We start from the raw sequence: 22,097 nt of genomic DNA on the forward strand, positions 1-22,097 counted from the left end.
GCTCAGAGGTGAAGAACAATGAATAAAGTGAGGCTGTCCACAAAACCTCACAAAGACTGAAGGAAAGAGTACAATGTGAGTCAGCTTTAGTATTTATTAGTGAGTTCATAACTGAAAAGGCCATGAAGACGAGCTTGGCATGCATTCTTATTTTCATTCAGCTTTTTGAAGGTAAGAGAAATTCACATTTTATTTTCCTCTTTCAAACACTGATACGTGTCTGGATTGTTATGCTTCGCCTATTTGTATGGCAAAACTATCAAAGGGCCCAGAGTAACAGTTTCATGTGCCACCAAATCTGAAACATGAATAAAAATGAAAGTGAGAGTCAAATAATATTTAGTTGGGACAGTTTTCACAGACAGATCACAGATTATGAAAGTTATACAACTGTAGGATTTACAGTTTACCTTCAGGGATCAGACTTCCAAGGTTTCTTTGACCGGTGGGAGAGTTGCTGGAGCATGTATCGTCGCAACATCGACACACATCATCACTGCCATCGACATTTATCCATCTGATGATTAGTATACGGAAACAATCATTGTTTTCCTTTAGCTTTGAGTTGAGGGCATTTACACCCAAATCCAATGTTGAAATAATAGCCATTTATTTGTATACATATACTCCATGGGCAGCGTCAACATTCTAAAATATTCTTAAAGCTTACATTTAGCACATTCCTCTCACATGTGTACTGTTTCAGTCCAAATGCTGAGGTAAGCATCACGGTTACATTGATCTGGCTGTACAGAGACAGCATGGAAAATTCATTTTAGAAAGTATTTACACTTATATTTACAGCAAACGTTAGACCTCATTACAAATATATGTTTCCTTAATTAAGTAACTTGATTACTTAAAGGGGACCTATCATGCAAAATGCACTTTTGTACGTCTTTTATACATGAATATGTGTCCCCGGTGTTCCAGGGAACTCACCAAGTGTCAGAAAACACAACCCTCTCTATTTTCCTCCATACCCAAATCTCTAAAAAAGGGGCTGCAACGGATCTGATAAAAACTGATCCAGATTTGAACACTTTACTGACGTCAGGAAAGTGGCGCTACGGCTATTGGGCCAACTCTCCACCTATCAGGGGAATGTGGGGTTGGGCCACGGCCGGCCACTCGAAAGCGCTGGAGACGCTGTAGTACATATGCCAGGCCTGTAAGTGGCGCTGTAGTCTGCCACAAAAGCAGCGAAGAAGACTTCCTGCGCATGGTTACCCTTCTGTTTATTCTCCGCTGTGGCTTTTTTTCTCCCTCCCCGAGGCAAGCGTTTGCTCTCGCTGCTTTAATTCAATGCAATCCCTCCCCGTCGAGGCAAGCACTGTAATTCTCTCCGGTTAGTCCACCAGCAGATGACAAACACCCACCTCTCCGCCTCGTCCAAGGAACGAGGGGACCGGGCGGCAGAGTTTCAGTTTCAGTTTCTTTCGCAGGTCAAGATGTCCGTTAAAGTTTAAATCTTCCGGACAAAATTAGAAAAGTGCCGGTCAAAGGTCTTCTTTGTTATTTATTGAGCTTTAAAACAAATGAATAACGACTCTATAGGCCTATAATAATATAATAAAACACGGAGGACGGAGGTCTATTTTTCTCCCCCTCTTCTGACTTCATCAGAGCACAGCTCCCCTCTCCTGCAGGGGGGCGTGGTCAGCTGCAGCTCACAGAATCAGCCCCCTGCAAAAACAGTGCTGGAGAACAGCAAATAGAGTGAAATGAGGCATGGCTAAAATGCATGATCTGTTTGGTATTTTGAAAACAGAAACGTATAAATATACCTTATATAGGTATGGCCCTACAATATATCATTTAAATATAGCATGATAGGTCCACTTTAAGTAGCAAGAAATATTAATAGCAACAATTTGAACCAGTTTTAGCTTATAAAGAATTGTTATCATGATGAGCCTTTGTAAATGATACACTGACAAACCTTTTGCAATATTACAGTAAGGAGCAACAATTCACAAAATAAGTAATAAAAGCACCTTGAATTTATATAATTGCAGGCCTTGTTGACGGGGCTGCTCTTCCGCATTTCAGAGGTCGCTTTCAGCTGGCAAGTGATACAAATCTAATAAGTTCAAATGCTGCTGTTGTTGAAGAAGCAGCGACTCACTGCTGCTGCTGAAGATATATTTGCTTTGTTTGAAAAAACGATAGCAGAGTACGAGGAGGAGCTGTCTCTTTCCAAAGAAGAGAACAAGAGACTCCAGAAACTACTGGACGCTGTTTAAGAGAGACCAAAGAAATGTCATTATACAACTTCGAAGCATTTCCAAACATGACAAAATCATTCAGGTTATAGAAGTGGCTCACTGAGTTCCTTGTGTCCTGGGGAAACAGGAAGGCATCGAGCTGCAGCTGAAGAGAAGAAGATCTTGTTCTGGGATTGACAAGTGCATTTGATCCGTCCTCTTTGGCATCATTGAAGCACCTGACGAAACAAATTAAATTTGAATGCAATTTAAGAGCCAATTATCAGTATCATACTGTATTCTGAGCTTCTCTTACCCATGGTTTTCGATAAAGTAGTATCTGGGGACTGATCTCGGGTCAGGAGACAAAGCGGCGACACAGCCGTCGATAAACAGGCGTCTGTGTCCCGCATCAGGACTGCTGTAAGAGGCCTCGAGGGGCAGGAGGTCTCCGGTGTAGAAGACACTGGTGAGCGTCTCTCCTGTCCAGTCCTCTACAATTAAACACAAGCGTCACTTACCGTAATTGAAGTCAACATATTTCTGTGTTTCTGCTTATACTCAGTTATATATTGTTTTCCGCCAAAAAATTGCCTGACTTAACTCATAAAGTTAGGTAGATTTCAATGTATAATCAATTATATTTAACCATGTAACTTTGAATTTGGTGATTCTGTAATGAGTTTTGAAACTGTGATTGAGTGTTTCTTTATTGGTTAAAAAAATGCTCTAACTTATAAATAAGGAATACTTCACATATAAATGTTCATTTTGTATTAAACAATGACAGGTGGGTTTTTTTCTAATTCAAATGGTGGTCGCATTTAAGAAAAGCAAAACATCCATTGACAATGTGTTACAAAACTTGTGCAGGAAAATCAAAGACCCATTTATCCAGTAGTGTAGTCTACTAAAAAAAGAATACTACACTGTTTATGTTTTATTTGAGAATTCAACGTAAGGAATTAATGTACACATTGTCTTTAGTGGGCGATTCCTTTAAAAAGATACATAAATGATATATTTAAAAAAAACTCCAGTTCTCCAACGTGCCTGGAAATTGAGAGGGGAGGGGTTTTCCGTTAAAATCTGCAACATCACTGCTCGATGCCACTATATCCTACACGCTGGTCCTTGAGGTAAAGCGTGTGACTACTTCATCCACCACATACTACATGCACACTTAAAAAAAAACCTTCAATGAAACACTGAATAGGTCTCACATACCGGTCATCAGCTTTAGAGAGAAAGCACCTGTTGAATACACAGCAGGAAGAGAGAGGGGCTGCTGCTGCGAGTGACTGCCATCAAACTTTGTCCTGTCCCGGAAAGGTAACAAAGTCAGTCGAGAAGAAGAAGTCACAAAAAAGATTCTCTGCACAACACAATAAAAACACATCACCTCTTATAGTGACAGGAAACAAGAATAACAGCATGGGTCGTTCTTTTAATGCCATGTTGCCCGGCAGCTAGTGTTGTAGCAAACACCTTGGTGGTGGCTTTAAAGCCCCCCCCCTCCGCTACGCGCCATTCGTTAGATGAGGTTGGTTCTATTTAATAAAGAAAGGAATTCAAAACACCGGAATTAAAGGTTATAACAATAATCTGATTTTACTGGTAAGAAACAAAACACGTATACAAGTTTTACAGAGTACTACGGACTTCAGGTTTCTACTGCTGTGCGATACAGGTATCGGGACCAGCCAGTCAGCAAACAAGAAGCATTTTACATGCATAAACAACAGTATTCATATTCATATTTTGGGGCGGAGATGTGTTAACTTCTTCCTTCCCATTTTACTCCGAAGCGAATCAGAGAGTCCGTGGGGAGGAGCTGTGTGAGCTGCTCACTCCCCCAGGTGTTTTTACTGGTTGGATTCACTTCTGGTCGGGTCCAACACAGCGAATCAGAGCTCTGAGAAAAAGTATGTTTTCTTCTGAGATTCGGAAGTTCACAACGGCAGAGTCAATCTTATCTCTGCACCAATATTCACTCCCTTACTTTCCCATGGAATATTTCACACAAACTATTCTTTCCCAGACAACCAAACATTGTGCACAGATATAATGATGCCCAGAAAGAACCTTGAAAAGAATATGTGTGTGTGTGCTGGTGGGAGGAGGTGTATGTGTGTGTAACAGGATCTCTGGGTCAGTGAGTTGTAAGTGAGAATACAATATGTATACATGTGATTACTTAAAACAGTTCAAACAATACATGTTCACTAAAATACAATTCAAAATAATACATGTTTACTTCAATACAGTTTAGAACCATATCTGTTTACTTCAATCCCTCTTTTGATCTCACCTCACGAGATCAACATATAGCATTTGAAATATAACCACTGTCATTCTTTTCTACTGTGTCTGTCCCAACATTTATATAAATCCATCAGAAGCTGGGATTTAGAGCACTTTAAACCTGTAGGAACAGTCCACTACAACAACTTCTTATGACAGTGGAGGGAGACTAAAATATGTTTAAAAAAGTTCGTCCTTGTCGGCTGAGTCATCGTACTCTTCCCCCTCCGACGCATAAGCCAACAAGGGCATTTGGTACGAAGGGGAAGGGGCAGCTTTTCCCTCAATGGTGGAACTGATGAGTCTAACAGACAATGAGCGGATACAAGGCACACAACAACAACCACATGTCACTAAAATGGCAATAAAAGTAGCCACAGAAATTAGAAGACTGTTGGGGTGAGGCAGACATATTTAGCGAGACCTGAGTATGATTTGTCAGAGTTGGAACATGGGGCGATTGCGCACAGATCTATGTCCACTATTCCGTCGCTACCTTCTTGGAGAGTGAAGGTTCTTTTTGGGGACATAAGGCTCGCTACTCTAGTCCCTCTTTTGGTCCTTACTATCTCTTCCTCTGGGGCGAGAGTTGGAGAAAGAACATCATTAGTTTTACAGACAATGAAAATTATCGTTACCATAATGGTAAGTAGGAGGCCCAGGCCTGCTACCATTCTCCAGTGCCCGTACATAATTATGCTGTTAGCTCCAATTCTTCTGGTATCTTTAAACCGTATATTACCAATGGTCAATGCGATCGTACCTTGGTTTCCCAGAATACAAAACGTGCCCCCTGAGGGAGATTGAGACCCAGATATGCCAAAACCCTCTTGAGTACGAGGAGTATTTAAATAGACATCTACCCTCGTCCAGATGTTGAGTAATGATAAAAGGGCCTATTTGGAAAGTAAAACAGGAGTTACTCCCACCTTGGTTAGTGATTGATTTTAAGCGATAGGTTTTTAATGGTAAATGTGGGTCCCCACATATGTCAGTAGTCTGCCCCAAAAGAACCCTTCAACATTTCCTGGAACCTTTAACACATAGTTCTGTAGAATAAAAATAAACAAATCCCTTAAACAATGGGCAAACAATATGCAAATCCCTTAAACAATGGGATATAAAAACAAAGTTCAGAGTTCCTCAAAAAATGGATTGTTAAAACAAAGTTCCACACCGGCTATATCAACCTGTTTCAGCGGGAAGTGGAGTTCCCTGTGCCGTCTTGGTTTGCCGTGTATTTGTCCCCCCAGCCCGATGACGGCGGCTTCTGGGCTGCCTGCTAGAGAGATGTCTTCTGGATTCTCCTCCTCCGGCCCGCTGATGGCGGCTTCCGGGTCGATGCTGGAGAGATGTCCCGATCCTCCTCCTCCGGCCCGCTGATGGCGGCTTCCGGGTCGATGCTGGAGAGATGTCCCGATCCTCCTCCTCCGGCCCGCTGATGGCGGCTTCCGGGTCGATGCTGGAGAGATGTCCCGATCCTCCTCCTCCGGCACGCTGATGGTGGCTTCCGGGTCGATGCTGGAGAGATGTCCCGATCCTCCTCCTCCGGTCCGCTGATGGCGCCTCCTGGGTCGACTTCCTTGACGAGGGCCAGATCTGTCCTGATGTCGTCTAGGGTCCTCGCAGGTGTTTTCCCGACCGCACACTGGCTCCAGTGCTACCAGTTGTCTCCCTTTCCTTCTAGGCGGACGGCATGGGAGGTCCTTTGGGTCACTCGGTAGGGGCCGGAAAACCTGGGGTTGAGTCACTTAGGCCTGATGACTTTCAGCCAGACAAACTCTGCTGTGTTGGCCTCGTGTTTCTCGGGTCCCCCTTTGGCATCAGCAACCTGTGTGGAGAAGTCTCATACCAAGCCCTTAAGTTGCTGGAAATATGGTTTTGAACTCATCTCTTCTACTTCTTTAGTGTTTATTGGGGGTTGGCAAGCCAACTTGTAGGTGCATTTCCGCCACCAACTAGACTGGAGTGTGGACAAAAGACTATGCAGAAAACAATAAACAAAAGAAATAAAACAAAACCGAACAAAAAAGAAACAAACAAAACAAAACAAAACAAAAAAGAACCAAAACTAGATTATTTTAAATTTATCAATTTCTCTTAAAAACGTAATAATCTCACATACATATTGCCTGATCTACATCCCCCCTTTTTCTGAAATAGAATGCCGTTAACGGTGTTCTCATTTTCAGAAATATCGAGCCTTATATATCAGTTATATATTATATATTATTATTACTTATATATCATATGTCCAGCAGATGGAGCCAAATCTTAATTTACCATTAGTCTCTGTTTGTTTTGTGCCACACCCTATTGGCCACCAGATGGTAGCACCTGACCAGTTGCTCGCGGAAGCTTCCGGAGATTGGAACGCTAATCATTTTTTTCAAAATCTCCTTCCATGATTGACCTCGTTTATATTATCTGACTATGTTGATATGTGTTTGTTTGTATTTATTTAATATACTGGACAATTCTTGTCAAATATTGTTACACACCCTGTTCGCCACCAGAGGGCAGCAGCTGACCACGAATGAGCTTCCCCTCTCTGGTGGAGCTCCGCACACTCGCCCACACAACTTTCCTATCTATGCTTTTCTCTCAATTATTACACAGATTTGACTTAAAAAATCACACAGAGTTTATTCCCTTATACAGACTTCGTACTATATGAATTCTATCTCTGTGTACTACTTCTTTTCTAAGTATGTACTGTGTACAGAGTGGTGTTCTTAAATTATGTTTGCAGTTTTACACACATTTTATCCCCATACAGGCAGGCAGATTTTTATTGTGCGATGTATATTTCAACAGATAGCGTGACTTCCTGAAGCAAGCTTCTACAACCCCCTTACGGCGATTGCGGCTTCAGGCAAGGAGTCGGAACCCAGTCAACAAAATCTCTTTATCGTAACGTTTAATGAGCCTGATTAACCCCACAGCAAGAGTTGTGATGAGATTCGGTCGTTCCAAATGGTTAGTTGGAGGTCGCGTCTCTCTCCTCTCGTATCACCCACAATATAACAATTCTAGCAATTTTCAAAGAGGGATTGCCCATTCGATTGTTATTCAATAGGAAGTTCTTTATAACAACCTTTCATCTACGAGACAACCGCATAGTCTGTACTTGACTTACGGGGACTTTAACCCATCTGTTTTTTACGCCCTCGTAGTCTTCATTAAAGCACTAACAAGCCAACCGTATTAATCAATCTTTACTTGACTTACGGGGATTTTAACCCATCTGTTTTTTACGTACTTGCAGTCTTTCTCTAGTGAGTTAAGGCACTACCCGCCTCTTACAAACACTTTGTGCCTTAGGTACAGGAATGCTCTACCTGACTCTAAGCACTTTCCCAACTAGAATATGTATTGTATTTCCTACCGTGACTAAGAACACTGAGAACGCCGCTGACAACTCTAAAATGTTGTAGTATAATCAATCACAGATTTTTGATAGTCAAAACAGGTGTCTGCTCACCTTTTGTATATCGTGCGCTTGGTGTAGTTGTCAACGGTATCTCGGTGTCCTCCCCTGGACTGAATTCCGTCCGCTGGCTGTCGGTGTTCCTTTCTAGAGATCAGCACTCATCACGTCGCAGGTCACCATTTGTTGTAGCAAACACCTTGGTGGTGGCTTTAAAGCCCCCCCCCCTCCGCTACCCGCCGTTCGTTAGATGAGGCTGGTTCTAGTTAATAAAGAAAGGAATTCAAAACACCGGAATTAAAGGTTATAACAATAATCTGATTTTACTGGTAAGAAACAAAACACGTATACAAGTTTTACAGAGTACTCCGGACTTCAGGTTTCTACTGCTGTGCGATACAGGTATCGGGACCAGCCAGTCAGCAAACAGGAAGCATTTTACATGCATAAACAACAGTATTCATATTCATATTTTGGGGCGGAGATTTGTTGACTTCTTCCTTCCCATTTTACTCCGAAGCGAATCAGAGAGTCCGTGTGGAGGAGCTGTGTGAGCTGCTCACTCCCCCAGGTGTTTTTACTGGTTGGATTCACTTCTGGTCGGGTCCAACACAGCGAATCAGAGCTCTGAGAAAAAGTATGTTTTCTTCTGAGATTCGGAAGTTCACAACGGCAGAGTCAATCTTATCTCTGCACCGATATTCACTCCCTTACTTTCCCATGGAATATTTCACACAAACTATTCTTTCCCAGACAACCAAACATTGTGCACAGGTATAATGATGCCCAGAAAGAACCTTGAAAAGAATATGTGTGTGTGTGTGTGCTGGTGGGAGGAGGTGTATGTGTGTGTAACAGGATCTCTGGGTCAGTGAGTTGTAAGTGAGAATACAATATGTATACATGTGATTACTTAAAACAGTTCAAACAATACATGTTCACTAAAATACAATTCAAAATAATACATGTTTACTTCAATACAGTTTAGAACCATATCTGTTTACTTCACTAGTAAGATTATCAGCTTGTTTGAGTAGATCACAGAGTCCTTAGATGTCTAGAGAATAAAAAATAACTAAAATCAGGGACACTTCTGAAAACACAACAAATCAAAACTACCACTTAAAGGTAGGGTAGGTAAGTTTGAGAAACCGGCTCGAGATCGCTAGAATTTGAAAATACACAACCGGAGAAAATCTGCCACTTCCTTATAGAGCCCCTCCTCCAACACACACGAACGCGCACATGACCAATGAGGGCACGAGATAAGTTGTGCACAGATGGAAGGCTGACAGGCAGGTAGGCCATCCAGTTATTTTAGCCGGGCCGGCTAAAATGATTGGTCGTGCTTTTTACAGTATTACGGCTTCCACAGATGAAATGGATTTTTTGTCAAAGCACTTAAAGGAGAGGTGTCATGGCCATTTCCACTGATCATAATTCCATTGTTGAGGTATACTAAAATAGATTTATACTGTGCAATTTTCCAAACTCACATTGGTTTCGCATACAGCATCTTTGTAAAGTATGTGTATTCAGCAGTATTCACTCTCTCCACTAAACGGCTCGTTGTAGCTCTTGCCCCCCCCCCCCCCCCTGGAGTGAATAGATTTGATAAGCTAAAGTAACAACTCAGGACTTTGTAAACCATCAAATTGTACTTCTAAAACATATTGACTACCCTAGTAGAGGTCTGGGTACTCTATTAGAATTCAGTCTCCAGTCAAAAAACCCAATGGGCCTGGACACAAAGTTATGAGACCATGTTTATATCTTAATGTTCAGGTCATTATATTGCCAGGGCCCCCCATGGTAACTCCCCTTTCAAAAAAAAAAGGGGCTACTCATGTACAAAGGCTTTGTTGCAGCAACTGAAGTTCAAATATAAACTGGCTGACCTCCAATACATCACCTTTATACAGCTGTTACAACCAAAGCAAATGACACCCCAGAAAATAAATGCCATGTTGTAGTACCATTTTTAGCAGCAGACAAGCACAAGAATAGACATGGAACATGAATGTCAAATTGCAATTTTGGGTCCCCCCCTAAATGTTTACCGTTATATGGAATACTTTGGCTAATTAGGAAACAATTGTTAATTGTTTTTAGCTGTAAGCAGGTCATCAGTTTTCCTTGTGTATTGCAACATTAAAAAGCAAACAAATAAAAATTTGAATCATTTATTATCTCTTTGAGTCCATTGTTTCAGAAAGGTCAGATTCTGTTGCAGTGGTGTTGGACAGTGGGGGCACAGCCACATTAACCGCAGCAGTTTGGAAGACTTCATCGAGCGCCGCTGTGTCGGTACTGTTCAGCACTACTGCCTTCAACTGCAGGTGGGCCTCAGGAGAGGTTTCTTCTAGAAGTTCAGGAATTTCCTCAGCATCTTCATCTGTAGTTGCAGAATAAATGTGTTAATGTAAAAGGTGCATTGTGGAGTGTCATTTAAAAAAAGGGTTAAGACTATTCACATTTTACCTTTTTCTGTTCCACTTTTTTCTTCTTCGTCTTCATTCTGCTCAGAAGCTAAAATCAGAAAGTCCACCTGGTTTTGGGTCGATGATGAATCAGGAAGCAGTCCTTTCCTCTGATCTTTGACAGAAAAACAATTCAACATTAAGATTTCATTATGGGCCATTTTAATCTCAATTTAGAGATTGTTAAAGGCTTCAAATGAACAAAGAATAATTGAATACCGGTATTGACTTACCAACTCCGTTTATTCCACTCCTCCACTGGCTGCCATACATTGTAGATCTGCTGATTTGATCAAGAATGGAAGAACGCTCCTCTGCAGGTATGGGCCGGCTTTTCTGCTTGGCTGGCAAGACCATCATCGGACCCACTCTGGCCTGATGTTCCCACACTAACACAAACCAGCACAATGCATGTTAATTCAGTTACCCAGCCATCATCATGTCTAAAACCTATGCAAAAACATGCGTCACAAACAATTGATCATTATGACGACATCTGCAGCCAATATTCATCATACAAGTTTCTACAAGCTCCGCACCTGTACTGGTCTTCAGTCCGCTCCTCCAGAGGGGTTCACGCTCTTCTAGCTTCACAAACCCTCGAGGCCTAAACTTGCTCGGGCTGCTGGGCTTACTGGGAGTTTGCTCAACTCCAATTGGTCTTTTGCATTGCCCACATAAGTAGTCATTACCATCAGCGGACCTCCATCTGATGAATAAAAAAAACATTCAGCACCAATACTTTGTTTTTTGTGTGTAATTTGAAATATTTTAGGATCTCACTTACCTTCCATTCACAAAAGTGCACGCCTTGTTTGGTGCATCTGCGTTATTTATTGGCACAGCATTCAGGTGACATGTGATGTAGAGCTATGAGAAAAGCAGGTGTTGGGAAACATGCACACACAATCATGTTGAAGGCAATTGAATAGAGCCTCACCTCCCCTCTGTCCTCATTATAAAATCTGAAGGCATCAATGGACATGTGGAGCTTGTCATCCTGTGTCCTGGCTAAGAATTGAGACCTTGAGCCTGGAAGCTGAGAGTCAACAAAGCACCTATGAGGAAAAACAAAAAGAGCAACACTAAATTAGCACTCATTGACTACAATAACCAGAGTCTACATTACCCACAATGCACCACTAACATTTCTAGACATATAGGCAAGTTCTGAAAGTAGTTATTTAGAGTCAGAACTGCACAAATCTGACCTGTGCATTTGCCAATAGTGGTACAGAAAGGAAGAACTAGAATACCAAAGATTAAAAGCAAACTGCAGCTAGCCTTAGCTAATGGCTAACTTGAAGACGCCACTAAAGGACTGATCTTTTATTAACCTGTCACTCGAGTCAGCATTGCTTGCGTCTGAATTAAACCACTTGAAGAGCCTTACACATTAAACAGCTCCCTCTAGGGTCAGAAAAAGACTTTCCTTTTTGCCATTTAGCAATTTGCAGCCTTACCCATTTTCAATGAAGGCATGCCTGGGGCGAGAGTGCATGTCAGGGCTCAGTGTAGCCACGCAGCTGCTCACAAACACTCGGAGCCCCATGTGATGCCCAAGTCTGACAGAGGCCTCGATGCTGATGGGCTCACCGAGATGAAACACATTAGAGCTTCTTTTGTACTGCCAGTCACCTGCACACGGACAGAAAAAAGTACTAAGTGCAAATAGAGACATGACAACTCATAACATGAGAAAATTACCAAAACCCACTTGTCATGATTCTCAAGTTAAACTCCAACATTTCCACTGCAGCCTGGGTCGACATGAAGGGGATCCAGGTAGGCATGAGTGAAGAACTGGACAAACTGTACTTCCTAAGAAACAGAAAACATGCATTTAAAAAAAGACAAACATCATTCAAAGATTTTTACAATGTGAGCTTTAAAAACAAAAAGAGACAAAGACCTTTCGTAATGACATTCAATTGGAATTACAGCCGCCTCCATTCGAACAACACCATATGGAGAAGCCTCAGGAGAGTATATCAGGGTTGCCAACTCTCACGCATCTGGCGTGTGACACACGCTTTCACTCTCAATCTCACGCTGCCCAAACTATTCTCACGCCAAAAACAAGAATACGAAGACTAGAAACGGTTTTTAAAACTTTTGTCACGTAGTGATCGTCTTCTCAATAGAACATCTTTGATAATGTCTTCTGGCCAATCAGAATCACGATAATGGCGTGGTGTTGTTGCAGGAAGTCCCGACGGAGAATACTTTTGCGGTAGTACATCTCTATACATCGATACAACATTACGTGTTGATAGAAATCAACACATAATGAAATAAGACCCCACGGTTTGATGATTGATAGGTGTGTGGGCTGTCTTTCATTTTGACACACAGAACAATGGGGGCTATCCACCCTTATCCACAATGTAAAGTAATTCACACAGCCTCTTCCCTCTTCTCTCTGTGAGGAGCAGCACTGCTGCAGCAGGTTCAGCTTTCAGAACAAAGTCACAAAAAACTAATATGGCATTCATTTTTTTAAATGTGTAGTAATAGATTTATTTATTTTTCTTCTCAAGAGAGTACCAGAATGTGTATTTTATGTTAGTATTTAAAAAAAATCTCCTGGGGGAGAATCCCCCCAGACCCCCCTGCAGGGGTTGGGTTTTCAGCATGTCAACTCTTTCACCTGTGGGGAAATTGCAGGATTGGCTCCAGGTCGCCCTTTTTATTTACTACAAGACAAATGTGCCTTTTTATTTCATACAGTTCAATTTGGATTGAGACCGGGAAATAATCTAAACCTCACGCGTGGCGTTTCACTGTCAAGGGGGAGCGTGTATGCAATTACATTGCAAATACTGACTTGAGCCCCACCACTGTATGGGTTAGCCCTACCATAGATTACCCAACAAAAATACTCTGGAGCGCATGCGCAGATCTAAGATCCAGTAGAAATGATAAAAAAGTAAAAGTCTGCTGCTTATTGTTCTACTAGGCCAAAATAGAGTCAAAGAGTATATGAGTGTGAGAGTGTGTTAATTAATATATTTGGCAGTTTGGAGTAAGTCTGTAGATTTGTTTGTGTGTGTGTGTGTTTCATAGGCCTCTCACAATAATTAATTTTGTTGGATACATTTTCCCGGAAATTATTGCGATAAATGATAATATTGTCGGCACCGTTGTATGACCATTTTAGACCACTGACATAATGATAATATATAATAATAGTTCAAGTACATCCTTTCAAACTGCTAGTCACATCCTCATGTAAATGGCAATTTATCGAGTTCATTTTTATTTATCGTACGATAAGTCAATTAATTGCTTATCGCGACAGGCACACAATAAAACAGTGGAAACAAACATGTTTGACTTTCATTAGTGAATGAAACGGTGTGCCTGTGTCCATTATTGTGTATTTATATATATATATATATATGCTAAGGTCCCACTGCTGACACGATAGCAGTCATTTCGTGCGCATATGTGTAATTAAACCCATGATATCAAAATCTCACTCCAGCCAGGTACCCAAAGTTGGCAACCCTGGTATATGAGGAGGTTTGTGTAGATCAGAGAGTCCTCAGTTACCTGTGGAGAGTAGACGTGTTTAAAACTAGAAGCGATAATGAATCATATTTGAAATTAAATATATTTAAAGTTACCCAGTGTCTGGTGCCGCACTCCACAAGTCCAACACTGATACTGTACTCATCTGCTGAAGACGCTGTAGCTCTGCAGTACTGGTTGTTGTTCTCTACTCCAAGGCGTAGCTCATCTCCATCAACAGGAACTCCAACCGCAAACATGTCGGCTTTGATAACAATCTCCAAAGAGTCTGGATGACAGGTCACTCTGATGGTATTCACCTGCTGCGGTTCCTCAGCCGGAGACTTCTGCTGCTGCTGCCCGAGTTCTGACCTGCCTGTGTTCGCAAGGCTCTGGAATGAAGCATCGTGTGTGTAACGTGTGGGCGGGAAAGCAAAAGAGGAGCCAACACGGAGTCCTACAAGGAGGATAACCTGAAAATGAAAGGCCTCCATAAGTGAAACTGATGACAGGAAACTGGTCGGCTGCTCTCTGTCTTCCTGACTGACTCAGTATGGTTCAGTGTGAGCGGTGGAGCTTTTTAAACTCTAGCCGATCATTATCCTCATCAGAGCAGCACACCTGCGTCCAATCAGACACCCATCAGCTTAATTGGCTGCACACTCTGACCTCAAGACATGAGGCTGATTGAGAGAGAGGGCGTTTTCACATGTTTAAAATGTGCATATATTTGCTTCATTGCTTGTTACTTTGGATTTTAAATAAAATGTTAGTGTTGCAGTTCATGACAACCATGCAGGAAGCATTTTGACATCCCCCTGGATCCTTAATTTGTACACACTATCACATTATTATTGTGGTCTATGGTGTCATTTTATTATGTTTTTAAACTATCATTCATGTTTTGTTGATCTGTATAGACTGTAAATAAAATAAAATAACATACAAATGTAAACCTTGTGATTTTGAGTTACATAAATACAATTTGATCTATATGTTTGAAACATAAGACATGTCATGTAAAAATCAATCCATGCAGTTCAAACAAAGAAAGTATTGAAAAAACCTCCAAATACTTAAAATCATCCCAACTAATTTAAAATGACTTACAAAATATAAAGTTCAAAACTATTCTTAATTATCCATTTCAGAGGTTCACCCTGTACTGTTGCCTAAATATTTTTGTCATTTTAGATTGATCCATTTTGTTTTTTCCGTTCATACTTTTTAGTTATTTTTGGTCCAGAGGGCCATTATTGGAGATGTTAGAGTTGAAAGGGGGAGACAGAGGGGAGGACATGCCAGAAATGTTCGGCTGGTTCAGGATTCAAACTGGTTTACTAGGCAGCGGTGACTGCAAATGGGCTGCCAGCTCTAACCACTGACATATCGGGCGAACCCATTCTTATCAAGGGTTATTGACCTAACCTCTTTCACTCTTTCCTATTATTATCTCCTTTATATTTGGACACATTGTATTGTCTTGTATGTGAATAGCACTTTTTTTGAAATAAAAATATATATTTATTATTATTTATGAGAGCTTCTGAATCGGACTGTGCCGGCGTACATGCTTACAGGACAATAACTTCTAATATATATCCACCCCTTTGCTGCTGATGACTCTCCTCCTGACCTGCACTTTCACACTCATCTTGCAGACACATCCGGTGATACATCATGAAAGTGATAGATCTTCTTTTCTCACTTGATAATATCAATAACAGGATCGCTATAAGAAGACTTACTAGGATACTATAAAAAAGTGTTATATATATATATATATATAAAGTACTTCATGGGGAGCAATGTTTATATTGCTAACAAATACTGAGAACAACTTTTTGAGAAGGGTTTGTTTGTGTAACTGTACACATTAGTGGTGTTAATCCAGTGGATACAAGTTTTAAAGTCTGATGCATAACATCCTGAGTTTTATTTCAAATTCAGTTAAACATCAGTGTGTGCAAAACCAACTGGAGCGTTTCAACGGCTGTTCTTGCTTTGATTTCCCCTTCCTGCTCAGAGGTGAAGAACAATAAATAAAGTGAGGCTGTCCACAAAACCTCACAAAGACTGAAGGAAAGAGTACAATGTGAGTCAACTTTAGTATTTATTAGTGAGTTCATAACTGAAAAGGCCACGAAGACGAGCTTGACATGCATTCTTATTTTCATTCAGCTTTTTGAAGGTAAGAGAAATTCACATTTTATTTTCCTCTTTCAAACACTGATACGTGTCTATCCTGACAGCAACATTTAATGTTCATACAGTGTAATCTGTTTTTATTTACGGGGATGTTTCATCAGACCAGTTGTGTGGCTTTGTTTAGAGCCATGTTAGGTATTAACAGTAAAGACTAAACATTGTTTCTTTAATGTTTATGTTGTATAAACATTCCTTACTAAACAATCATTAAAATAATCGTTTTGCTAGTATTAAGCTATAAGTATTACGCTGAAGTTTGGTCAGGGAGGGTGAGATTGATAGACAAATATTGAATCCTTTATTGTCTGGATTGTTATGCTTCGCCTACTTATAGGGCAAAACCATCAAAGGGCCCAGAGTAACAGTTTCACGTGCCACCAAATCTGAAACGGGAATAAAAATGAAAGAGAGAGACAAATCCTATTTAGTTGGGACAGTTTTCACAGACAGATCACAGATTATGAAAGTTATACAACTGTAGGATTTACAGTTTACCTTCAGGGATCAGACTTCCGAGGTTTGTTTGACCGGTGGGAGAGTTGCTGGAGCATGTATCGTCGCAACATCGACACACATCATCACTGCCATCGACATTTATCCATCTGATGATTAGTATACAGAAACAATCATTGTTTTCCTTTAGCTTTGAGTTGAGTGCATTTACACCCAAATCCAATGTTGAAATAATAGCCATTTATTTGTATACATATACTCCATGGGCAGCGTCAACATTCTAAAATATTCTTAAAGCTGACATTTAGCACATTCCTCTCACATGTGTACTGTTTCAGTCCAAATGCTGAGGTAAGCATCACTGTTACATTGATCTGGCTGTACAGACACAGCATGGAACATTCATTTTAGAAAGTATTTATCCTTATATTTACATGTTTCCTTAATTAAGTAACTTGATTACTTAAGCAGCAAGAAATATTAAAGGTGGGGTAGGTAATTGTGGAGAAACCAGCTCGAGTGCGCTAGAATTTGAAAATACACAGCCGGAAAAAAATCTGCCACTTCCTTACAGAGCCCCTCCTCCAACACACACGAACACGCACATGACCAATGAGGGCACGAGATAAGTTTGTGCACAGATGGAAGGCTGACAGGCAGGTAGGACATCCAGTTATTTTAGCCGGGCCGGCTAAAATGAATGGTCGTGCTTTTTACAGTACTACGGCTTCCACAGATGATATTTTTTTATGGATTTTTTGTCAAAGCACTTAAGATATTCATTGATATCGGGATGTTAAGAGCATTCCATGGAATATAACAAAAAGTGTATCTCGAGCCGGTTTCTCAAACTTACCTACCCCACCTTTAATAGCAAACATTTGAACCAGTTTTACCTTATAAAGAATTGTTAACCTGATGAGCCTTTGTAAATGATACACTGACAAACCTTTTGCAATATTACAGTAAGGAGCAACAATTCACAAAGTAAGTAATAAAAGCACCTTGAATTTATATAATTGCAGGCCTTGTTGGTAGGGCTGCTCTTCTGCTTTTCAGAGGTCGCTTTCAGCTGGCAAGTGATAAAAATCTAATATAAGAGAGACCAAATAAATGTCATTATACAACCTCGAAGCATTTCCAAACATGACAAAATCATTCAGGTTATACAAGTGGCTCACTGTGTTCCTTGTGTCCTGGGGAAACAGGAAGGCATCGAGCTGCAGCTGAAGAGAAGAAGATCTTGTTCTGGGATTGAAAAGTGCATTTGAGCCGTCCTCTTTGGCATCATTGAAGCACCTGACGAAACAAATTAAATTTGAATGCAATTTAAGAGCCAATTATCAGTATCATACTTTAATCTGAGCTTCTCTTACCCATGGTTTTCAATAAAGTAGTATCTGGGGACTGATCTCGGGTCAGGAGACAGAGCGGCGACACAGCCGTCGATAAACAGGCGTCTGTGTCCCGCATCAGGACTGCTGTAAGAGGCCTCGAGGGGCAGGAGGTCTCCGGTGTAGAAGACACTGGTGAGCGTCTCTCCTGTCCAGTCCTCTACAATTAAACACAAGCGTCACTTACCGTAATTGAAGTCAACATATTTCTGTGTTTCTGCTTATACTCAGTTATATATTGTTTTCCCCCAAAAATTGCCTGACTTAACTCATAAAGTTAGGTAGATTTAAATGTATAATCAACTATATTTAACCATGTAACTTTGAATTTGATGATTCTGTAATGACTTTTGAAACTGTGATTGAGTGTTTCTTTATTGGTTGAAAAAATGCTCTAACTTATAAGAAATACTTCACATATAAATGTTCATTTTGTATTAAACAATGACCGGTGGTCGCATTTAAAGGTAGGGTAGGTAAGTTTGAGAAACCGGCTCGAGATCGCTAGAATTTGAAAATACACAACCGGAGAAAATCTGCCACTTCCTTATAGAGCCCCTCCTCCAACACACACGAACATGACCAATGAGGGCACGAGATAAGTTTGTGCACAGATGGAAGGCTGACAGGCAGGTAGGCCATCCAGTTATTTTAGCCGGGCCGGCTAAAATGATTGGTTGTGCTTTTTACAGTATTACGGCTTCCACAGATGACATTTTTTTATGGATTTGTTGTCAAAGCACTTAAGATATTCATTGCTATCGGGATGTTAAGAGCATTCCATGGAATATAACAAAAAGTGTATCTCGAGCCGGTTTCTCAAACTTACCTACCCTACCTTTAAGAAAAGCAAAACATCCATTGACAATGTGTTACAAAACTTGTGCAGGAAAATCAAAGACCCATTTGTCCAGTAGTGTAGTCTACTAAAAAAAAAAAAAAAAAAAAAAAACTACACTGTTTATGTATTATTTGAGAATTCAACGCAAGGAATTAAAGGTAGGGTATGTAAGTTTGAGAAACCGGCACGAAATACACTTTTTGTTATATTTCATGGAATGCTCTTAACATCCCGATAGCAATGAATATCTTAAGTGCTTTGACAAAAAATCCATTAAAAAAATGTCATCTGTGGAAGCCGTAGTACTGTAAAAAGCACGACCAATCATTTTAGCCAGCCCGGCTAAAATAACTGGATGGCCTACCTGCCTGTCAGCCTGCCATCTGTGCACAAACTTATCTCGTGCCCTCATTGGTCACGTGCGCGTTCATGTTTGTTGGAGGAGGGGCTCTGTAAGAAAGTGGCAGATTTTCTCCGGTCGTGTATTTTCAAATTCTAGCGATCTCGAGCCGGTTTCTCAAACTTACATACCCTACCTTTAATGACGATACACATTGTCTTTAGTGGGTGATTCTTTTAAAAAGATACATCAATTATATATTTAAAAAAAACTCCAGTTCTCCAACATGCCTGGAAATTAAAATCTGCAACATCACTGCTCAATGCCACTATATCCTACACACTGGTCCTTGAGGTAAAGTGTGTGACTACTTCATCCACCACATACTACATGCACACTTAAAAAAAAAACCTTCAATGAAACACTGAATAGGTCTCACATACCGGTCATCAGCTTTAGAGAGAAAGCACCTGTTGAATACACAGCAGGAAGAGAGAGGGGCGGCTGCTGAGAGTGACTGCCATCAAACTTTGTCCTGTCCCGGAAAGGTAACAAAGTCAGCCGAGAAGAAGAAGTCACAAAAAAGATTCTCTGCACAACACAATAAAAACATCTCACCTCTTATAGTGACAAGAAACAGGAACAACAGCATGGGTCGTTCTTTTAATGCCATGTTGCCCGGCAGCTAGTAAGATTATCAGCTTGTTTGAGTAGATCACAGAGTCCTTAGATGTCTAGAGAATAAAAAATAACTAAAATCAGGGACACTTCTGAAAACACAACAAATCAAAACTACTACTTAAGCAACCACAGTTATATATCCAGCATCTTCTATTAATCGTCAACAACTTACAGTCACTTTGGAGCCACAGTCTTGTAGTCCAGCTTCAAATACATATTCAGAGTCACCAGCAGCAACAGGTCGACACTGACTGCTCTGTGAATGCTTGACTTCTCCCAAAAGAAAATCCCATGGAGACAAAAGGCGTCCATTTTTAAAGAAGTCAGCCTTTACCGCAATGATTATGGACACTTCTGTGCATTGTACACTGATAGTGGATCCCTCATTGAATTGTGGTTCACTGATTTGACTTTCTCTGTCAAACCCTAATGCAGCAGTTTTATATTCCCTTCCTTCAGCATCGATCATTGGTCCATCTCTCAAAGTTCGAATGGCGTCTGCAAAACCAAAAGCAAAAAGTGACAGCAGTGCTACAGAGGCTGGCCGAGCTGCCGTCACCATTGTGGCTCTTTAATCAGAACAGAACAGGAAAGTGTTAGAAATTAAAATCAATGTTAAACAGCATAATTCAGTCTAAAACATATCGTCAGTTTAAAGCTGTTTTATTGTGGAAAAGCCCGGAAGTTCTCAGGAAATCAATGCCAAGCTTTTATTTTGAAAAATCCTTTATCCGGTTAGCTTGTGACTAATGTTGCGTTTTCTGAATGTAAAGTGAAAATGACTTGGAGTGTTACACACAAACGTACGGACTTTAACACTACATCGATAGACGTTAAGATATTATTACTGCTGAATATTAAATGAAGGTCTAGTTGATCGTAGTGTTTACAGATACGTGAGAAGCTATGACGTCAGAGGGAATTTCCGTAAAATAAGAACTGTGCCGGAGCGGAACCACTAGGACTTCTAAACTAAGTATTACAGCTGTTTATAAGGTATTAAATAGAAAGTCATGACAGAGATAATGAGGAGAAAATGCTTAAGGAAGTAGGCAGAGAATATCAATGTCGAAATCATCTGTGCTCTCGCGATATCGAACCGGCAAATGAGTAGGGGGCCACCCACTATTTGCACAGCGGGGGACAACGAGACGTGGATAAAAAGGCAGGACGAAAGATAACTCAGTCTCTTCCCTTCGCTGCAGCCTCCCTCAAGACAACACCGGCTTTGTCTCTCCATTCACCATGCTTGTTCTTTAACCACGTTACTTAATTAAACTACCCATTTGAACCTTTTCAGAGACTCCATTAGTCTCGTTATTTTAAGTTTCTTTCCTGGGAGCGAGAAGATCACAAATTATCAACATTTGGCTGACCCAGACGTGTGATATCAACACTGGGAGAGAAATCGCTAGTTTCGACGGAGATTCCGCCAACCAAAAGACACACAAAGGGCCCATACACAAACGGTAAGGAGAAGCCAGTTATATCAAATTCTTCAATAGCTTATATAGAACCATTTAGATTTGTGTGTTTTGCGGCGAGCAGGACATCCTGAGAACAGCTGTTAATTTAATGTTAAATATAAATTTAAACCAAACCACGTGGCGTTGTTTTACAGCAAGCAGGGTGAGTCTATTTTCCTTTCTTTGATTCATTAACCAACTGCATGTTTTTTTAAACCAACTGCATGATTATAATGTGTGTGTTTTCCAAGCCGGATATATTAATGTGCTTTTAAGCCGGTATTTATATAATCTTTTTAAAAAAAAAAATAATTAAAAAAATAAATAAAAATAAAATAAAATTAATAAAAAATAAATAAATAGATCCCAGATATTGTTCGGATGACATAGGATATTTGTTATCAGGAGCGAAGGTACTATTCAGTAGATTAGTGATTCATCTTTGATACATTTAAGGACTATATCCAACTACTTATTATATTGTGTTTGACGACTTATAGATGGACTCTTGTCGTTTTGTATATTCTCAAGACAGATGGTATCTTCTTGACAGAGAAATAGATGGTATCTTTTCTCGTTATTAGCAAGTTAAAGATGGAATCTTCTTGTTAAAGAGAGTTGATGGCATCGTCTCGTTTTTAGTCTCAAGATCAGATGGAATCGTCTTGTTTCATTGTCCCAAATAAGTGAGATGGTCTCTTGTTTAATTGGTGATAAGAGTCTGTGGAAGTCTGAAGTATACTCTTTAATCATTGCGTGTGCATTACGGAAAGAAATGCG

General features: G+C 40.5%; 3 protein-coding genes across 5 annotated transcripts; all 3 read right to left on the minus strand.

Annotated features, from left to right (window-relative positions):
• Positions 1 to 239: 239 nt before the first annotated feature.
• Positions 240 to 5,041, minus strand: LOC117484244 (zona pellucida sperm-binding protein 3-like). Its single transcript, XM_034132706.1, has 8 exons — positions 5,008 to 5,041; positions 3,610 to 3,757; positions 3,435 to 3,526; positions 2,524 to 2,701; positions 2,329 to 2,446; positions 1,998 to 2,083; positions 411 to 517; positions 240 to 298 (listed from the first exon to the last, which is right to left on the minus strand). Exons 1-8 carry the CDS (start codon positions 5,039 to 5,041, stop codon positions 240 to 242), a joined length of 822 nt encoding a protein of 273 aa, XP_033988597.1.
• Positions 5,042 to 10,110: 5,069 nt separating this feature from the next.
• Positions 10,111 to 14,472, minus strand: LOC117484238 (zona pellucida sperm-binding protein 3-like). Of its 3 annotated transcripts, none has more exons than XR_004556095.1 (11): positions 14,051 to 14,472; positions 13,939 to 13,976; positions 12,334 to 12,411; positions 12,139 to 12,242; positions 11,885 to 12,059; positions 11,362 to 11,479; positions 11,209 to 11,291; positions 10,961 to 11,130; positions 10,641 to 10,810; positions 10,423 to 10,536; positions 10,111 to 10,336 (listed from the first exon to the last, which is right to left on the minus strand). XR_004556095.1 is itself a non-coding variant. In XM_034132701.1 (11 exons), exons 1-11 carry the CDS (start codon positions 14,426 to 14,428, stop codon positions 10,128 to 10,130), a joined length of 1,623 nt encoding a protein of 540 aa, XP_033988592.1. In that variant the 5' UTR covers positions 14,429 to 14,472; the 3' UTR covers positions 10,111 to 10,127. The 3 variants fall into 3 exon arrangements, 2 of the variants coding, with proteins under 2 accessions (XP_033988592.1, XP_033988593.1); XM_034132701.1 differs by having other exon boundaries at positions 10,655 to 10,810; XM_034132702.1 differs by lacking the exon at positions 10,423 to 10,536 and having other exon boundaries at positions 10,655 to 10,810.
• Positions 14,473 to 16,126: 1,654 nt separating this feature from the next.
• Positions 16,127 to 20,413, minus strand: LOC117484241 (zona pellucida sperm-binding protein 3-like). Its single transcript, XM_034132704.1, has 8 exons — positions 20,024 to 20,413; positions 19,789 to 19,904; positions 19,614 to 19,705; positions 17,972 to 18,149; positions 17,777 to 17,894; positions 17,600 to 17,685; positions 16,638 to 16,744; positions 16,127 to 16,525 (listed from the first exon to the last, which is right to left on the minus strand). The coding sequence occupies exons 1-8, from the start codon at positions 20,411 to 20,413 to the stop codon at positions 16,467 to 16,469; spliced, it is 1,146 nt and encodes a 381-aa protein (XP_033988595.1). The 3' UTR covers positions 16,127 to 16,466.
• Positions 20,414 to 22,097: the final 1,684 nt, after the last annotated feature.

This window comes from Trematomus bernacchii, unplaced genomic scaffold (genome assembly GCF_902827165.1).
Source record: "Trematomus bernacchii unplaced genomic scaffold, fTreBer1.1, whole genome shotgun sequence".
Lineage (NCBI taxonomy): Eukaryota > Metazoa > Chordata > Actinopteri > Perciformes > Nototheniidae > Trematomus > Trematomus bernacchii.